The following is an 18,608-nucleotide window of genomic DNA, read 5'->3' on the forward strand; positions in this document are numbered from 1 at the left end:
AGCCCTCTAAGTACTTGAAGCAGCCTTCATCATCCCTTCTCAGAGGCACATGGCTGGCACATCAACCACATCCTCTACTTCCATTTCAGGATCCTTTTGCTGCTTTAAATTGTTCACTCAAGCTACCCTTGGTCTTTTTCTTTTTTCTTCATTTATTTCCCTCAAGGGGCAGCCTCTGCAACGTCCTCTTCATTTCCAGTGTGTCCCTGACCTGAGTAACTGTGACACAGACATTTTTCAATGGTGCAATTCCATTGTCACCATTTCTGATGTACACTTGTCATCTTATTGCAAAAGCTCCAAACCTCGGTGATTTCTCATAGGCAGCTCTTTGCAGCACTGACTCCTTCTTCCTCACAGCACAGCAACAAACTCCAGCTCCCTTCTCACCCAGCTAACCCACTCTTGTATAGCACTCATCCTTATTGGACACAGCTGTGCCTGTTAAGGGCAGGCCTGTTCTTAATCTTTGGTAATTAGTACAGCTGCAACTCCTCAGGCTGAGATTATCTTCTGCACTGTCTTTATTTTCTTACATTCTATCCCCCCACATACACTGAAATTAGATAAGACAGAATTAGCCCCTACAACAGGCAAGAGAAATGAAATCTTTCCCACAGGACTTGTACTTGCTCCTGCTCTGGGGTTTATACCAATGTTAGGCTGCTTGAACTGCTTTCATTTTGTTTCCTCTGAGGTAACAGAATTAACGGCTTGATTTCAGCAAGGTATCCAGGCTAGATGGAGTTTTGGGAAAGGGACTCAATTTGGTATTTAAATGCACTTTATGGCAGCAGCACACAAGGTTGTGCTGAGCCAATTGCCCTCACAAATTGCAGCAGCCCCTTACCCTTGTCCCTGCTTCTTCCCTGGGTCTGTCCAGCATCACCCTGAGAGAGCACAGAGAAAGCACAAACAAGAATTCAAGCAAACAGGTACTTTAGAAATAAGTTAATTTTATTGAATAGGCATTGTAGCTTCTCTCAGATTCAAATAATGGAGAAGCCAATTCACACAGATTACAGAGCTATCAGTTACTTTGAGTAATCTTTCATAAAAGAAAGAAATTAAATACAGTTCTGCTATAAAAAGTGCAACAGTTATAACTGGAAGTTTTTCAAAACAAAAGCAAGTTTTACTACCTATTGCAAAAATTGGTTTAGTGCTTTAATACTTTACAAAGTAACAATCCAACTGCTAAAAACAGCTCTTACACATCATCTTTGTCAAAGTATGGATCAGATTAAAAATGACATTTAACTTGAATGAAAACTGTATGTAGAAAAGGTTCTCAAGAACTCACATTTTTCACAACAAGAAATATTTCTTATTCTTGAATGTTAATTAATGCTCCTGTTTCATTTTAACAGTAGATTCAAACAATATGGCAGTCAGCTTAAAAATCATCAACTGTTTTCTTTTGCAGAGAAAGGTGACTGCAACCAAGTGTGTTTTGAAATTATAAATATGGAGGGGAAATGGGAAAAGAAAAATTCATTCATTTTTGCATGAAAATGATCAAACAAAAAACCTGAAGAGTAATTTCAGCTATAAATAAATTTCTGTAATTTCTATTACATAGTTTATTGAAAGCCTAAGTCAATATTTGCTAAAAGAGTATAAACTTATAGAAGGCAACAAGAAACTCAGACTCTGAAAAATGAGAAGAGTGGTAAGACTATGAAGAAGTTGAATTCTCAGCCAACCAAAATCAATGAGACTTACTTTATTCTTTATTAACATTTTCTTAAGCCCCCATGAGAGCCAATTACTTTCTTTGAAATAGACTTCAAATACAAATACATTTATTGTACATTTCTATGGGTTAAAAATGCTGAGTTGGTCAGGTTATTAGATAGAGTCACATTACCAGTCCTGACACTTTATATAATTAGCTTTGGTTATAATTGAACAGAGACTCTCAGTTAATGAGTAAAAATACTTTTTTAAGCCAAGGGTGCAACATCTGTTACCTTAATTCTTGTTAGGGAGACAAGCCACTCTATATACACCTGAACTGCAAAACCAAATCTTCTTTACTGGAAAATCTATCACAGGCTTTAAGGACAAAGAGCTTTAGAATTTGTCTAAGAAAACAGAAGATTAAAAAAAAGTTAGCGATAGGAAAAAAGATGTACAAACAATGGGGGGGGGCATATTATATAATAGCAACAGTAGAGTTCTGATGAATTAACTACATATACCTTTTGCATCTAGTACTTCAGACTGTCCTTCAAGCTTTGCCCATGTCTGAGAGGCATTGGGTTTTAACAACACAACGTGTACCAAATGGCAGAAGTACATGTAAACAGCGGAGATACTTTCAATGGTTCATTCAACTTTTTCCATACAAAACTGTTAGTCACAAGACTCAATGAAGAAGAACAAGGCCTCCCAAGGAGAACAAAGTCTTTCAGCCCCACAAGAGACAAATTCAAGGCATTATGAAAAGTTCATAATATTTTATGTCTTAAAATTCAATGCAAAGTAAAACTCGAGATGGATTCCAAAAAGAAAACAAGAGCTCTATGGAAATTTTAAAAACTGCTTCCTAGCTGAATCATGCTAAGCCTGGCACATTACAAACACAGGAGTTAGAGACTAAGAGCAATGGGCTTGGAAAAGACACAGAAGTAATTGCCCCTCCCCAGGAAAAAGCACAAACCTAATCTCAGTCATTGGGATGGAGTTTTGTACAAAGCTGTCAAAGCTGGCCTAGAACATTTCGGTTGGGAACTCGCAGCTGTTTAGGTCTATGTGGCTAATTTCATCCATTATTTAGTCTAGGCCTAAATCCTGTTTGTTCCTCTTGGTTAGGGTGAGTGGGCAGAGTTGGGCACCATGTGCATGCAAGACTCTCTGGTGGCTCTGAGGGAAAAGCATTTCTGTACTGTACACACACTGTGCATTATACAAAGACTGTATTTACAGTACTCAGAATCTTGAGCAAATAAACAATAAAACCATTACTCCATTTTTGTTAGTATTTAAAGTGCTCACAATTTTCAAAGTTGAAAGATGAGAGCGCTTCTGTGACGCCCATATGGCTGTGTTTCAATTCATACCTGATTGCAAAGCCCATTTAAAGGAGATGTGGGGCATTCTCTGAGCCTAAGATGCCACATTCTGCTGGCTGCATCTCCTGCTTATTTTAACCAAAAGCATGGGGAAGAGGCTTTTTGTTACTCAAACCTGGAAGCAAATGGCAGCAAGGCAGTGTTCCACTTCATCTTTACTACAAAGATACTGTTCAGACACCCTGGGCCAGAGTGAACTGCACCTGTGTTAAAGGCAAGAATGATCAAGAGCTGCTGATTCAGTTACGGCAGCCATGGCTCTCAAGCTGCTGACATGCTGTCAGCCTTCATCAGGCAAAGGTTCCATTTTACTCTGTGACAATGCAATTTCATGGAATTTACCTATTTGGTAAATGGAATTTACCTATTTGGTGGCTTTTACCTCTCAGCAGGGCAAGTGCAACTCTAGTGTAACTCTTCTCATGTTTATATAGATTCCACATGTGAAAGAAGGAAGAACTGGATCATTAACATACAAGCTTAGTCTCTTAACTTCCCCATCCTTCTTTTTCTAAAGAAATGGTGTTTGAAAGGGGCAAAACGGAAATTAAATACAGAATGCACATAAGAGTTAGGCACTGTTTAGTTCCAACATTGGATCATATTTTTGCAATCTCAGATGATTCTGCCACTAGAATTTGCTTTAAGAAGGGAAGAGAACTTCCTTTTCTCCCTTCTTCCCCAAGAGCAAACCTCTGCAACAAAGTAAGAGGCTCCATTAGATGCAGAGAGGAATGGCAAAAACATTTCTCTGTTTTCCCAGAATACAGGAAGATCTACAAAACATACAATGTTGACAGGAAATAGCTTTGATACATCTTAATAATTTCCCCCTTTTTAGTATTTTGGTGCCCTGGTTCCTCCACTAGCCACGATAATTTCTCTGGTTTTACTCCATCTCCTCTTTTGACTAAGGTTTCCTGACACATTAACACTCTTTAAAGAAGCACAATATTTTAAAGAAAATTTTCTGTTAAGATTACAGGGTATTCAGATGAATATGTCTAGAGACACACAGACTACCAGGCTTGAAATTTTTACAGTCATGGTTAAATGAGGAAGTAGGACAGAGGCTGCATCCAGTTAAGTGACTCTCAGTCCCCAGAGAGTAATAATTTTAAGGCTGTTTGGAACACGGTGGCTTTAACCCACATGGCCTGTTCCACAGTGCAAATGTGCATCAGCCATTTCAATTCTCTTGGTACAGTACAGGCATTCAGGTAATGGGAGATAAACCATCAGAAAACAGCAATCACAATAGCATATTCACTTCAGAGGAATAACCCAATCAGACAAAGAACAGGATCACGATACCCAAGGAAAAAATAAGGTCTTATTTCCCCACCCCAGCAGTGGAATACAAGAGCCCCATTAAGAATTCAACAGTTAAACAATTATGTGGTGTTTTGGTAAGTAAGGCGAGTACTCAAACATCTCAACATACTCAAACAATCACTTTATGAATAAGCCCAATTATTTGTTTCCACATGGAAGAATGCTAAAGATAAAATGTAAATTCCACTGACTGAAAAGAAGAGTGCTAATAAGGAAAAGACTCGAATAAAGACTGTTTGAGTAACACTCAATTGATTTTCTGAAACCAAGAGGGAGCTTTTCTTCCCACACAAACTGATGCTCAGTACACCTTAAAACCAGTCTGTTGATCAGGAGAAACCCAGATGCACAATCATTAGGTATCCAGGTTTGAAAATTTTGGTTGCAGTAAACACCTTAATAGTAATTCTTAAACAAACAAATCCCAACAAACTAAACCAAAAAAAGTTAGGGAATTTTAAAAACTACACAGACTTCTAATTTAACATAGGCATTAGTTTGTGAAGTCTTTTTCTTTGCACAGTTCATCAGTAATTAATATGTACAGTACAAAGAACTATGAAGAAATAGAATCTGAACACTTCAATCTGCAAGAAGCTAATCCCTACTTGATACATATTAAGAGGATGTACCTGCCAATTAGGGATGACATTTCCATGATCTAGAGTGATTTTTTTATTCCAGATGCTAAATGGTTGCATTCATTCTTGACTTTCATTCTGAAGGAATAATAAATAGCTGATTCTCTTTAAAAAAAAACAAACAAACAAACAAATGAATCCTACTCCAATGGATTCAGGGTGTATTATGAATGTCCCAAGTCAATCAATATCTGTGCAGAAATGTTTCATTTGGTAAGGAAATTTTCCAGATGCATGTTATTCAGAAGCTGCTTATAAAAGTGGCTATTGGCTAGGACTGGAAGAGAATTAAATAGAGGAACATTGTTGTACCAAAATACATAAAGAAAAATTTAAAGCTTTTCAATTAATAAAAAATTGTATATTCAACTCATATTAGATACAATGTGCACAACAGACAGAGCAGTTAAAAACAAGTACATTTACAAAGCTTTCTTTTCATGGTTAATTTCTACCAGCATTTCTGAAAGTAACCCACTAAAATGATGACCCTGTTTATAATCAAGGCGCAAAATATTGCTCTGTAGTGTATTTTGAAAATAATATAAAAATAATTTCTATACTACAATTTAAACTTGGATTGTAGAATTCCAACATAATACAGCCTTAAGTCTAGAAATAGAACATACTTACAAACACCTTTGTGTTGTTTTCCTCTCATTTTTAACAATATAATATTTTAGTCATATACACTGGAAATCCATGTGCAAATTAAAATAGATATTAGTGTCAGTTACTGAAATAATTTCATTTCTATGCTATAGTTTGGTGATCCTCCACATAAGCTGCCATTCCCTAAAACAAATACTCTTCATAACACTGACAGAGACTTAAAATACACTAAGCTAAAACGCCATCTACAATCAGCATCAGTAATTTTGCTTCTCTGGACTTATGTTTATCTGAGATCATTGTGGTTTCTATGAACATATGGGTTTTCACCTGTGCAAAACACTCACAGTGCTATGAAGACCGTACTCCCTTACTAGCCAGTTTGCAATGTTTTACATGTCAATGAAGCACCTGGTTTAAGGCCCCCACTGCTAATGGGATTCTGTCCACACACTGCAGAGGACAGCAAAGGCAGCCCAAACAGACCTAAGGCTTCTCTCTACTTCTCAGGCAGAATTCTCATCCATTGTCTCCTTGGAAGAGGAAGGTAGGCAGCCTGTGGGGAGCAGGCACTGCCAAAGGCTCAGGCCTCCATCAAAAACATTTCTTGTGTAACACTTGCTGAGAGTTTCTGAAGAGAAGCAGTCTGCTTGCTGTCAGGGAGAGCAGTCCCACTGGTGAAGGTGAGCACCAGAGTGGCTGTGTCAGAGAGGGGAGGTGGAGGGCAGTGTTTGTCAGCTCTGTGCTGTGTTTCGATACCTGCACGTTCACCACCCCAGCAGATGAGGAGCAGCCCTCCGGGCCCTGCAGCCGGCTGTGACAGGTCCTGGGCACCTGGGCAGTGTCCTCAGCGCCCTCTGGGCCGCGCTGCACTGCTCACACCTCAGCTCCCAGCCCCACAAACACCCTGAACGCTCCACTTGGCCTGCTTAGACTTCTAGGATACAAGCAACACAAAGCTTTTCAAGTACAGCACCTTTCTTTTACTGATGCTCCTCACGTTACCTTTGATTCAGGAAGAAGCAACTAATTGCTAAAGAAAGCTGGGACAATATTGCCATTGTATTTATAGAACAAAAGGTTCACCAATTGTTTTAAAATCCAAAATCTGAAGTTACTTTTGATAGTCTACAAAATCTTCTTCTGAAGGAGCTGCTTGTTAGCCATATGCTACAACTGACACCCACCTCTGAAAATATATTAGTAAACTCTAACAGTGGCTTATTAACTCTGTATAAATAATTTAAAATGAAACTTTAATATAAAGCATGACTGAAACCCATTATGTATCACAGGTATCCTCTGTTAGAAACAGACATTTGCATCATTGTTTAGAACAAAGTAAAAAAAAAAATTGCATAATAGGTTTAAGCCTTTTTTAAATTAGAAAAATTACACATTCACACTTTAAAAGAATTCCAGCTTCCTCCAACCTAAATATTTCCTGGTGATCCATCTGGGAAGGTGTAGCCTACCCAGCATTTACCCTCTACTTCTGAAATCTGGACTACAGTGACAAACGCTGAATCAATATCAAGAAGAGAGGGGGGAAAAGCACATACAAATGCAAAAATACATGTGTTCATTGCAGCCAGTCGGGCTAACAGAAGGAATGAGTAGGGTCCCTCCAAAGCAAAGCTGATTTCTCCGTATCTGGGACTATGTGGGAACTCTACAGCTCTGGAGGGTGTAGGGAGAGCAGATCAGGCACAGGGCTGGCTGGCCTGTGGGCTGCAAACACTTCCAATTGTCAGGAAAAATAAGGCAAAAGAGCACTGAGAGGTTAGCATATAGTACAACAGAAAAATACATCCAAAGATAATTACCTCTAGCATGTAGCTAAGGAATGGCACAATGTCTTTCAGCCCTGGTGAATGCAACTCACAAAGCAATTGGGAATTCTCTCTACAAAAATAGGTAGAAAATTTTCTTCTATAGTTACAGTCTTCTTTTAATGGAACAACACTTCTTCAGGAGGAGGGCACAGTTTCTGCATGTTTGGTCTGTTTAATGACAGCTATGGCACAGCTGCCACAAATAAACCAGAAACAGAAATAATATTTGAAGAGAATTCTAAAAGAAAACACCAATTAGAAAATTATTCAAAGATATCCCAACAAAAAGATTCTAAGGAAATAGGCACAACTAAAAAGGGTTCTGTCAGTATTTCATACAACAGATATTTTAAAGTGAGCAATCCTGTAGAGGTAAATATTTATTGAAATATCTGAGTGTCCTGAGGATGATAATGAACACTCAGGTTTGGTATCTCACACAGACAAGACTGACTAACTTTTCAAAATAATCTAACACGCAAGCACAATGTATTAAATAATTCAGAACAGAGTAAATTATACCTAAATGCTGACCAGTTGTAAATCTCTTTCTTTTATGAGAAGATCATAAAAACATACTATAGAAATGAACCCTGTAAAAATGGGAAACAGCAAAATCTCATGGTAATTGCTTATTTTTACACATGACCTGCTTTTTTCCTCATTCAGAACAGATGTAACTCACTTCAGCACTTGGGCTGGTGTGGTTTGCTGCTAATGTAATATTTCTTAAGGACAACTTTACACAGAAATGATTCTTAGAGTATTACACAGTTCTGCTACTCTAATGCCCTAAGAATTCTTAAATATTTCTGTTTTTCTTGAAGTCATATCCTGCCAGTTTTCTCAGTCTCAGCAGCAAACACAATCAGGTATAATACTGAATTTCTTTTAACATGGTCTGGCTTGTTTTAGAATAATTTGCAATCCCAGTTTTCTTTGACAATTAGAACTTAAATGTAATAATCACAACAGCAAAGCAAAACAGGACACTGCTTACCGGTGTATGCAACAGGAGACAAGGGATTTGGAAGGTGCTTACCTTAAGGACAGAAGTCACATGGAGCTTTAACAAATACCAACGTTTTCCTTTCATGAAGGAATGCAAGTTCAGTAAGATTCAGTGTATGCTTAGTATACAGTAAGAAATACAAAGTACAGGTCTGGATTCATGGAACAGCTAACATGGCAAAGACCCTAACTTTTTATACAAGGGACCAAGGAACTTATTTTGAAAACTCCCATTCAGCAGAAAACCTAAAAATATGGTCAATTTTAAGTATGTTCTCAGTTCTACCAGTCTGGGACACTGGAAAAGCTCACGTGCTTTTTCTGAAAGCCAGGACACAGCAGCAGAAGTTTGTGTATCTTGTTTCACAGGGGACTTGGTTTCAGGGTTAATTAGGATTAACTGTATGCAACGGTGCCACCGTTGTCAAGAATTAAAATTGGGCTGCAGCAAGCAAATAATCAGAAATGGAGATTCTTTGGCAAAGAATCTTTCCTGTGTGGGCCATATTCCTTAATGAGGAAGGCAGAACTCCTGTTCTGCACCTTGAGGTGGCAGAGTCAGCAGCCCTGAAGGCAGTACCTTCACCTGTTATGCAAAATTGGCTCTTAAAATGAGCCATTGTTCACAAGGGTAACAACACCAAACAGCTCCTGTTCTGCATTCTGCCAGCTGATGGTGGAGGGGTGCAAACCCAGAGCTGTATCCCAGAAAACTTCCTCATGGCATCCATCTACTTCAACAGTATCTGCAGTGTCTGCTTTGCAGAAATGCTTCTGTGAGCAAAGTTTTATTTTCAGAAGTTATTGCAAACACTTACGTAAATATTTGGATCTCAGACTTGTGCAAATCTGTGCTAGGAGCTGCCATTCCTGCTGGAGGCATTTTACAGCCATCTGGGAGCCTGCTGGGGGGGAGATGACTCACTAGGAGACTTGAAAAGAGTGGGAGCCAACAGTCTTCAAGAAAGGCTCAAGTAGTTACACTTGCAATAATTATCACTCAATAATGTTCAGAAGCAGTAAGTAAATAATGATTAGGTTCATGCACTAGCTAAGGCAATAAATTGATGCATTGCATTGGTTTTGGCAAGCAGTTGGAGTCTAAAATGATCCTAAATTTCCTAGCTGGTCATGAAATTTTCCATATCTAGTAATTTTTAAAAATATTTTATTGTAATATTTCTCTGCATTTTAACATCAACAGAAATACGTCTAAAATTCAGGTGTGCAGAACTATATGGTGTGGGGGCTTGGGGACATAAAGTCATATTGAATTTTCCTATAAAACCTCTTCAAAAACTCAGTGCAAACAAAAGTGGCTCAAATCTACTTTTTTTTTTTCAATGAAAATTTAGAAATAATTGGTAAGAACTGAAAGTTAAGATGACCTACAGCCCTCATGAATTCAGACCTTTCACTCCCATTTTTCCAGAATCATTCAATTTCAGACTGAAATACACAAACATTAGTAGCAATGCCATATGCTGCCATGTTAAAAATGTGCAGTATGCAAAATCACTACCCTCCTAAAAAAAAAGGCTATGAAAAATTTAGGTTTTACTAAGGAAAAAATACTCTATACCTATATAATTTCAAATGTCTGCAAGGCAGATACTACCCTACTACAACACCACATCTTCACTAGTATGACATTCCCCTATCATTCTACTACCTGAGTGATATCAGTGTAAATTCAGGCACCATTAGTAAACTTTTGACCAAACATATACACAGCACTGACAAAGGAGTAAACAACCCTTCAGCTTACCAGTACATGTAAAAAAGACACTGACAAAATGGAAAATAATATTTTTATGATAAATTATTCCTATTATTTCCTCATTGCCCCAGAAAAGCGAAGAGCTAGACACTATTTACTCATCAATCCTTTATTCTTTAAGGATTCCTTTTACTGCAATCCAACACTGTTTACTTTGTAAGTAAGAAAATGGTAAAACTAAGTAGTCATGGAAGAATCCTCAATGCCTGTGTCCCTTGCTGTCCCTCTCCCTGCGCTTTAACTCCTCTTTGTAGCAGTAGGAACAGTAATTTTCAGTCTCAGGACGACCATAAAAGGAACAGTTCTCCTTCTTACAGCGGTTCTGCTGGATGGAATATATTGGGCAAACTGTGCTTCTGCCTTGGTTTTTGTCGTTGTTCAGCCAGCTCTGAGGAGCATCCTCGTCAGCGTACTCCAAGCAGTCTCTGATGTCCCCGGTGTTGAAGCCATTGGTGTAGGTCTGGGACTTGTGTTCGGCCGGCCTGGCGTAGCTCAGCGACTCCACCGTGTTCACTGTGCGCATCCCGGGCAGCCGTGCGGGGCTGTAGCTCTGCGAGGACAGTGACCTGTTCTGCTGGGGGTAGGTGGCACAGGTTTTCAGGGTGCCAACCACTGGCTTGTAGGTATCATCCTGGAAGCTCGATGGCTTGGAGTTGACGTCATGCAAATGGATGACACTTTGCCTTTGAACAGGGGGGGTATGGCTATAGTGGGCAGACACCGGGATGGGGCCGCTTCTCTTGGCACCGTTGCTGGGTGAAGAAAAGGACCCAGGAGTGGGACTAGTGCGGTCTTTAAACTTTAAAACCAGTTGGGTCGTATGGCTTTGAGGTAAGACGGGTGATGCCCTATCCTGAGGAGATGGTTCTAATTTTTCTTTTGAAAATGCCTCTAGCTCCAGTTTCCTGCTAGAGGAGCCATTCAGCGCAGCCTTTTTCTCAGCTTCCTTTCTTTTCTGTTCCTGTTCTGCATTGAAGCGCTCCTGGGCACTGGTCAGGTAATAGCCGATCATCTCCTCGTGGAACTGATGCCTGTGACTGGTCAAAAGAAGGCCAGCAAAAATAAACTTTCGTTCACCCTGCATGGCAGCTCTCAAAATATTTAGGCTGAGTTTCACGTCTGTGCTGTACTTCCATGGGTCAGACTGCTTGTCAGAGAAGGGTTTAGTGTTCACTTTTTCAGTGGGGGAACTGCTGGCTCTGTCAGTCGGAGATGGAGTGGTCTTCTCAGACGGAGACGTGCTCGCAGACTGTCCAGATTCCTCTTTGCTCCCTTTGCGAGACTTGGACTTCTTCTCTTTGACTTTCTCTACTGTGTCACCATTTTTTCCATTCCCTGAATTGGCTCTGCTCATCTTCCCATGCACCAGACCTCCAAGACCACCCATGTTCTTTTTCAGTTTAATTCCCAGGGTTTTACTGAGGCTTCCTATTTTATTGGCAACTGAATCCGTCCTGGTTTTGTCTTTATCTTTCCTTTGTTTGTCCTTTTCTTTTTCTTTACCGTTTTTGCCGTTATTGCCATTGGAATTACTACAGATGGAATCTCGGTCTGAGTCCATGGAGTCAGCCAGAGACTGCACGTCTTCTCCAGCAGAAGCTGTAGGGGATTCTGGTTGAGCCAAAGGGGCCTGCTATGGAAAAGGAATTATAATTAGATACAGCAAAATTCATTTCATACAGGAGTTGGTGCAAAAATACCCACCCCAAATTCAATACAGGTTTTGACACCGATTTTAAATACACTTTTTAATTTATGCACTGACATTTTTGACTGGTTCCATCACTAAATAAAGCTTTTCTAGCTGTGCTCATTATGTTATTTTGCTTGTTCCTAAGTAGCTTTTGGCTCATTTCAGGCACATTTGTAGAATAGAGGTCAGTCACTCAGATGCTCTGTGAAAGTCAGTGTCTGAGTCTTGGGGGAAAGCGAGTTCCCTCCTGGCCCAGAGAGCCAGGACAGGGAGGATCAGCAGTGTAGGCTGTCCCTCAGGCTGCAGGAAAGGAGCTGGGGAAGATGCAATGGAAGGGGAATGAGCTGCTGCCGAAAGCTGTGAGGGGCATACAGCACACAAACCTGTGTGCAGCAGTATTTCAAAATTGATTATGTTCAAAACCCAACTTATTTGAATTAACTTTTTATTTATTTAGGTCACTGGTGCATGAAAATTAAAGGGAGGATGCACTGGAGCTAAACATCTCATATGAAATATCAAACATTAAACTCAAGCAAGTCGGCTGAGGAATACAAAGATGTGTATTCATGTTTATTGGAAAGGCAATGCAGATAAAACTGGTCATAATCCTGAGATCCACTTTATATTTTAGGTTACATGATAAAACACCTTCCTTGAAAATGCAATAACATGGATCCTAGGGTACTTTAGAACAGGACTCTGTTCATGTACTGCTGCAGAACAGCCTTGCTTTCAGGCACCATGAACCTAAAATCTGCTAGAGATAAATCTAAAATATTCAACTGGCTACAAGGACATGGGGAGGGTACGCTCTGTACATGTGTATACTTATGGTCTGGAAATACCTGCCAACATTGTCCCTGGGTACTTCCATGTCCTCTCTCCCAGGAAGCCCTGAGCACCCCAACACTCAGTTGGGAGCAGAGGTGTTATTCCCACAGAGCAGAGGGGAAAGTGCTGCAGTGACCTGACCATGATCATGCAGCAAATGTGAGCAGGGAGAGGTAACCCAGGTTCCACAAGGGCTCACCACTTACAACTGCAGGACCATTTTGACTCTCCTTTTTCTGATATGGTAGCTACTACTGTAGAAAAATGGATTTTTCCTCTCTTGCATCTTGTTCAAATACTTTCTCCTTTTGTGTTCTCTTTCTCTGTTCAAAATCCATCTGTGTAGGCTGTCTAAATCACCTCCATCCTCCCCTAGCAACCTTTTGCTTCCAGCCCAACCCCTCCACCTATTCAAATGCAATTTGCAGAGAAATTTCAGTGCCAGCTGGGCATAGTTCTAAAACAGCTCTCTGGAAGAGGCAGGCTACAGTTTAGTGCCAGTCTATAGCCTTTTGTCAGCCACTCCAAACTGGGAGTTGTCCACAAGTGCAAATGCACTCTCAGAAAGAGATTGGTGACCTGACACTAGCATCAGGAGAGCAAGACAAAGTTCTGAGATGACAATGGTGAGAAAAGTTTTCTTTAAATTACACAAATAACTGAAATTTATACCAGAAAAAGTAAGCTAGAAGACACATTTCAGCAAAAAATATACAAGCAATAGTGCTATTAAAACAAATAACCAGAAAAATCTGTAAGCCTGATTGGTGTCAGTGAGCCATGAGTGGCTGTCCCTGCTGCCAGGGCACTGAGCTATTTGCAGCTCATTCAAGGATAGGCAAGGCAGCCTATCCTTGAATCTCCCATGCTGTGGGAGCAAGGGGGAAGTTTACCTTACCCGTGTCTCAGAGGGGATGCGGATCCAGGTTACATTCATGTAGCTGTGCAGAAGATTAAGCTTTGCCTCAAGAGACAGAATCAAACTAAAGATAAAAAAAGAAGGGAACAAGCAGTCAAAAAGCTTGAAAGAAAAAGCAATACTTCATAACAGGGGGAGATGCAACAGCATTTGATTGTGACTGTCAGCTGAAGAACCGCCCCCCCCCATGTCTCCTACCATGTAAGAAGAGCACATGAACCAAGCCCTCACTGTTAGCAGCTCTCCCAGTACTACCACCAGGTACAGCTCAAGACATTTTACTGCTTAACACCAAAGTTACAGAAAGGTCTTACTTGGCTAGTCTGGTGTTATCATTGTCATCTTTTCCCCACTCCCAGTCTTTGCCAGGATCGACCGCAAAGTGCAAAGGCAGTAACTTGTGTTCAGAGTCAGTCAGGGGGATCACCGCTGAAGCAGAGAAGAAACAAGGATTGGGGTGGGGGAAACAAAAATTGCAAAAAGAAGAAAAGATTCAGCTGTGAAAAGCAGAATCACTGCTTCAAGAAGAGTAGAATTTGTGCTGCAGAACTGCCTCATTCAGAGCACCACAAATGATTTATACTGGGCTCCATTTGCCTGTTTTCATGTTTGTGCAATAAAAGAGGGAGAGGTTAATACACTGATTGTTCGTGGAGTGAATGATAGTCACCTGTGGAGGAGGGGAGACCTCAGGAGAGAACCACATGGCCATTTGTACTGTACAATCAACATTTCCTGGAGACAGAGCCATTAGAATAGCAGAAAGCAGTAAAATGTTGCAATGTTCCTGCCTATTCCTCAGAATCAGAGATTCACATGTTCGTTATTTTGCCTTTTTAGTTTACTACCTTTGTACTATCAAAGAAATAAAAATATATTGATATCAGCATTAAGAAAGAAAACGAGAGGAAGCTACTGTGATTTTGGATTCAAACTGAATGAACATAATTGAAGAGCACAGATTAACAAGTATATGGGTTAAGAGGTCAGTTTGAGGCCTCTGAGTGAGTGCAGTGCAAAGGCCATTATTGTTCTTACAGCCCAGCACTGCTGCCAGCAGTTTTGCTCTTCTGCTCTTTCCCCTCTCTGCTCAGGCTCTGTCCTAATGACTCGGCCTCTTCTTTATATTCAGCATGCAGGGACCACACTCAGATGTCACAGAGTGTCTATCATTCATCACCAGCAAGCGACTAAGAAATAAAACATTGTCAGTTTTAATTAAAGCCACCGATTCACTTCTATTTGATTAGGAAAACAAGTAAAAGTTGTTGAGGGTCTGGGTAGGATCCTCGGCATGGTGCAGGTCACTGCTGCTCCTCTGACAGCTAATCAAGGCATTTACCTTTCTGCACTAGAGCTCTTCAGGACTTACCTTGAGTATTCATTCCAGACAATCCAAGGGCAAAGAAACTTAGAGAAGCCACCCAAACATCGTGGCACTCAGTTATTGAAACCTGACTTCACATGGGGTTCTATGCTGTTTGTAACCCTTTCTGCGGTGCAGCACACACGCGCGGTCAGAGCGGAGGCGCAGCATTTCGGGCACAAGCTGCTCCCTCGCCCCCGCAGCGGCTCCGCGGCCCCGGGGCTGCCCAGAAAGGCCCGAAGCGGCCTAAATCCCGCGAGGCGGCGCCCCCTGCCGGCCGCGCCGGGAACCGCCGCGCTCTGCCCCGCAAAGCCGGCCCGGGGGCGCCGCTCCCCGAAGGCTCCGCACGGACACAGAGGGACAAGAGCTCCCCAGGGCAGCTCCGGGCACACGCGGGGAGCCCAAGTCTGCCGTTCGGAATACACTGCACTGCAGCAGCCTGGGGCACCGGAACAGCACAAATGTACAGCAGGTGTGACAGATGAATGCACTTCTAACACTTCCTGGTGTAATACAAGGTCTTACCCTAATGCATTCAATGAAATTATTGCAACCAAGAAGCTGGAATAACTGAGAATACAATTAACTGAACGTGTTTCACAAGGAAAATGCATATTCTGCCAATTAACTGAGTTACCGGCAGGCACTGACTGGACTGACATCTGACCTCAACCATTTAAAGGAAGAAGGCAACTTAGGAAAGAGCAATGTTGTAAGTTTACAACACAGCAGTTCCCTTCTGGTAGCACCTGGTCTTACAGGTACAGCCTGGTAAAAAAACTGTGACTGTAATCCTAGGACAGATGATGGAAAGCTTGGAGCAAAGAACCACCAGAGAGTTGAAGCACTTTCTTCTTGGGATAGAAACTTCAAAGGGTAAATGTGGCTTTCTTCTCTATGGGCAGCTTGAAACTAACTCATTTTCACATAGTTAAATAAATATTTTGGTTTATAAACAAATTTTTTAAAATCCTTTTAAAAGCTTGCTATTTCTACTGATACTGAAAATACCTATTAAAAATGCTTAGTGATACTCCATTTTATTAAAAGACAAAGTTAAGTAAAAAACAAAGCTTAGAACTGATTGTCTGTAGCATGTCACTGTTGTCTTAACTCCTGTATGCATTCTGAGTGTCAGAAATGTGTTCACTGGAGTTGAGTGCTGATTGTATCCCCGTTCTAAGGTATAGTCTTATAGGCTGGTGGGAAGCACTGCTGTTTTCATGGAAAACAAATCTGCTAAAGTGAAGGACTTTGAAAATTCTGTCTTCACTGGAAGAGCTTTTCTCTCTCAGGGAATTTTGTTTGATAGTTGGGGTTTAATGTAAGATTTCCCCAAGTTCCTGAAATAGAAAAGTATTTTTTTTGTCACAGCTGCAAGCAGAGTCCACCCCATTCATTTCTAAAGCAAACCCCACAGACTGAAGCACCTACCTGACACCCAGCAGGGTCTGCAGCTTTGGTTGGTGCTGGCCCCACTTGGCTGTGGCTCTCTAGATGGAACTGCACTTCTGCAAGCACAGCCTACCAGCCCTAATTCCAACAGATGGGATAAGTGACAAGCAACAGCTGCTGGCTGGTCCATGGCAGTGTGACACACACAGTGAGGACTCTGCTGCCATTCCCTAGCTGGGTGTGCTGCCTCCTGTGCTGTGAAGGAAGTCACAGCACTTCCCAGCTCTCATCCTCATGCCTCAAGTGCCACTATTCATCTAAAAAGAACAACACTTTAACTCTTTCTGAACATGCCAGTACAATAAAATGCTGGCACAGAAACTGCCATGGTGCTGCTCAAGACCACTGCCACACCTCTCTCAGTGTTACTTGGCCTGAGCACGGCAGCATGAAAAGCTCCAATGCCAAGGGAGCAATCTCAGGGACAGTTGAGACCTAGTCTGTGTTTTCCATAAACAAAGACACAAAAGACCTGCATCAGTAGAGTCTGCATTAATATAAAAGTATTTACCTGTTTTTAATCAGACACTGGATTTCAAAGAGGGCCCCTGGTGACCATCAGAATGCCAGGGGCTGTGTGTAATAAGAAGTGTCAAAATGTGTCTTAAATCCTCTCCAGACAAGGGGATATTAGCATGTTTTCCCTTTATATCTATTTACAGTAGTGTTTTAAATGTTCTGATACAGGACTCTATGCCAAAGCAGAACTTAAAGCATTGACATCAGTATTTAAGTGACCACACATACTTCTCAAATGCAGACATAACTGTCTCCTCCACTAGAGAGCTCAGCAGCTGCCTAAATATGTGTGTATGTACCTGCAGTAGTTCAGACACCTTCAGATGCTGTTCCTGACACTTGGTGAGAGCATAAATACTACAAGTTATGAATGGCCTGGATCTCCAGGATGCTATTTTAAGAGGGTGCAGCTCTAAGTTGCATTCTGATAGCTCAAAATCTGCCCATATGCTGAGGCCCCTGTGCCATTGCTGCTGACACTTGACAACTGTGGCTGTCCCTTGCCATGTGCCAAAGCTGCCAGAGCTGCTCTGCTGACAAGGTACAAGCCCCAGGCATTGCTGGAGCATCCCTGTGCCCATTTCCCTCCTGTCACAGCACATGGAGGACAACAACAATGCTGTGACTGCTGCTGGACTGCTGCAGTCTCCAACAGCAACTAGCTTGGCAGCTACAGCATTCTCTTCATCCCAAATTACATGCCAAATGCTCTCAGCTGCTCTACACAACTGAAGCCTTTGCATTTAAGGCCCTGAAGTAAGAGAGGTACAAACAGGTCACACAAAACAAACACCACTTTGATTCACTAACCCTTGTAATTAACCTGGATGAACTTGTACATGAAAGTCAGTAGTTAATGTTTCTGAGGCTGTGCTGGATATCTGGTAGGGGTTTCTTTCCCAGCACCTTTCCTGTGGAAGTACAGGTATAGGAAGATCCTACAGAAAAGCAGTTGCTAACCTCAAGAAGGACATTTAACATTATTGTAACATTACTGCTCTTGTAGGACCTGAGATACTGAAGGCAGAGAGATGTGCCTGAGATAAATGAGGCTCCCGTCTGCTGATATTATTCCAGCTGTTTGAAAGGAAGAAATGGACTGTGCCATTGTCTTGTGATTGAGCCACTCAGATTCCTAAACATGCAGCAATAAAATTTAGTGAGTACTGTTTCCTTTCTGACAGATAAATATATCTACAGGTAAAAGAAAGTACTGTGTGCACTGTATTCAATATATATGCCAGTGTTGCTGTGTTTAAAGCATACCTTGTTCTCTCTGTTGGTCTTTTTGTTCCATGGAGACAAGAGCAGAGAAATGGGCCTGATCATAGGCCAGCACAAGAGGTGAGCAATGGCATCTGTTAGGCAGAACTTCAAGTGGCAAATAAATTCCTCCAAATGGTATCGGTGCAAATGCTGCAGAGAATAAGGAGATTTGTACAACTATATGAAAGAACAGATGAGTTGTATAAACAATTGTGCTGCAATATCATCAGAGCTCCAGGAGAGCAGCTTAAAGTGGGTAATCAAT

The 18,608-nt window shown here is 41.2% G+C and overlaps 1 protein-coding gene across 1 annotated transcript in view; it reads right to left on the reverse strand.

Moving 5' to 3' along the window:
* Positions 1 to 936: 936 nt before the first annotated feature.
* LOC118690557 (OTU domain-containing protein 7A-like) overlaps positions 937 to 18,608 on the reverse strand; it is a 108,869-nt gene continuing 91,197 nt past the window's right edge. Inside the window, 4 exon segments of the mRNA XM_036389343.2 lie at positions 937 to 11,924; positions 13,717 to 13,801; positions 14,052 to 14,166; positions 18,344 to 18,493. Of these exon segments, the coding sequence (XP_036245236.1) occupies positions 10,491 to 11,924; positions 13,717 to 13,801; positions 14,052 to 14,166; positions 18,344 to 18,493 (1,784 nt within the window). The 3' untranslated portion in view covers positions 937 to 10,490.

This window comes from Molothrus ater, chromosome 13 (genome assembly GCF_012460135.2).
Source record: "Molothrus ater isolate BHLD 08-10-18 breed brown headed cowbird chromosome 13, BPBGC_Mater_1.1, whole genome shotgun sequence".
Lineage (NCBI taxonomy): Eukaryota > Metazoa > Chordata > Aves > Passeriformes > Icteridae > Molothrus > Molothrus ater.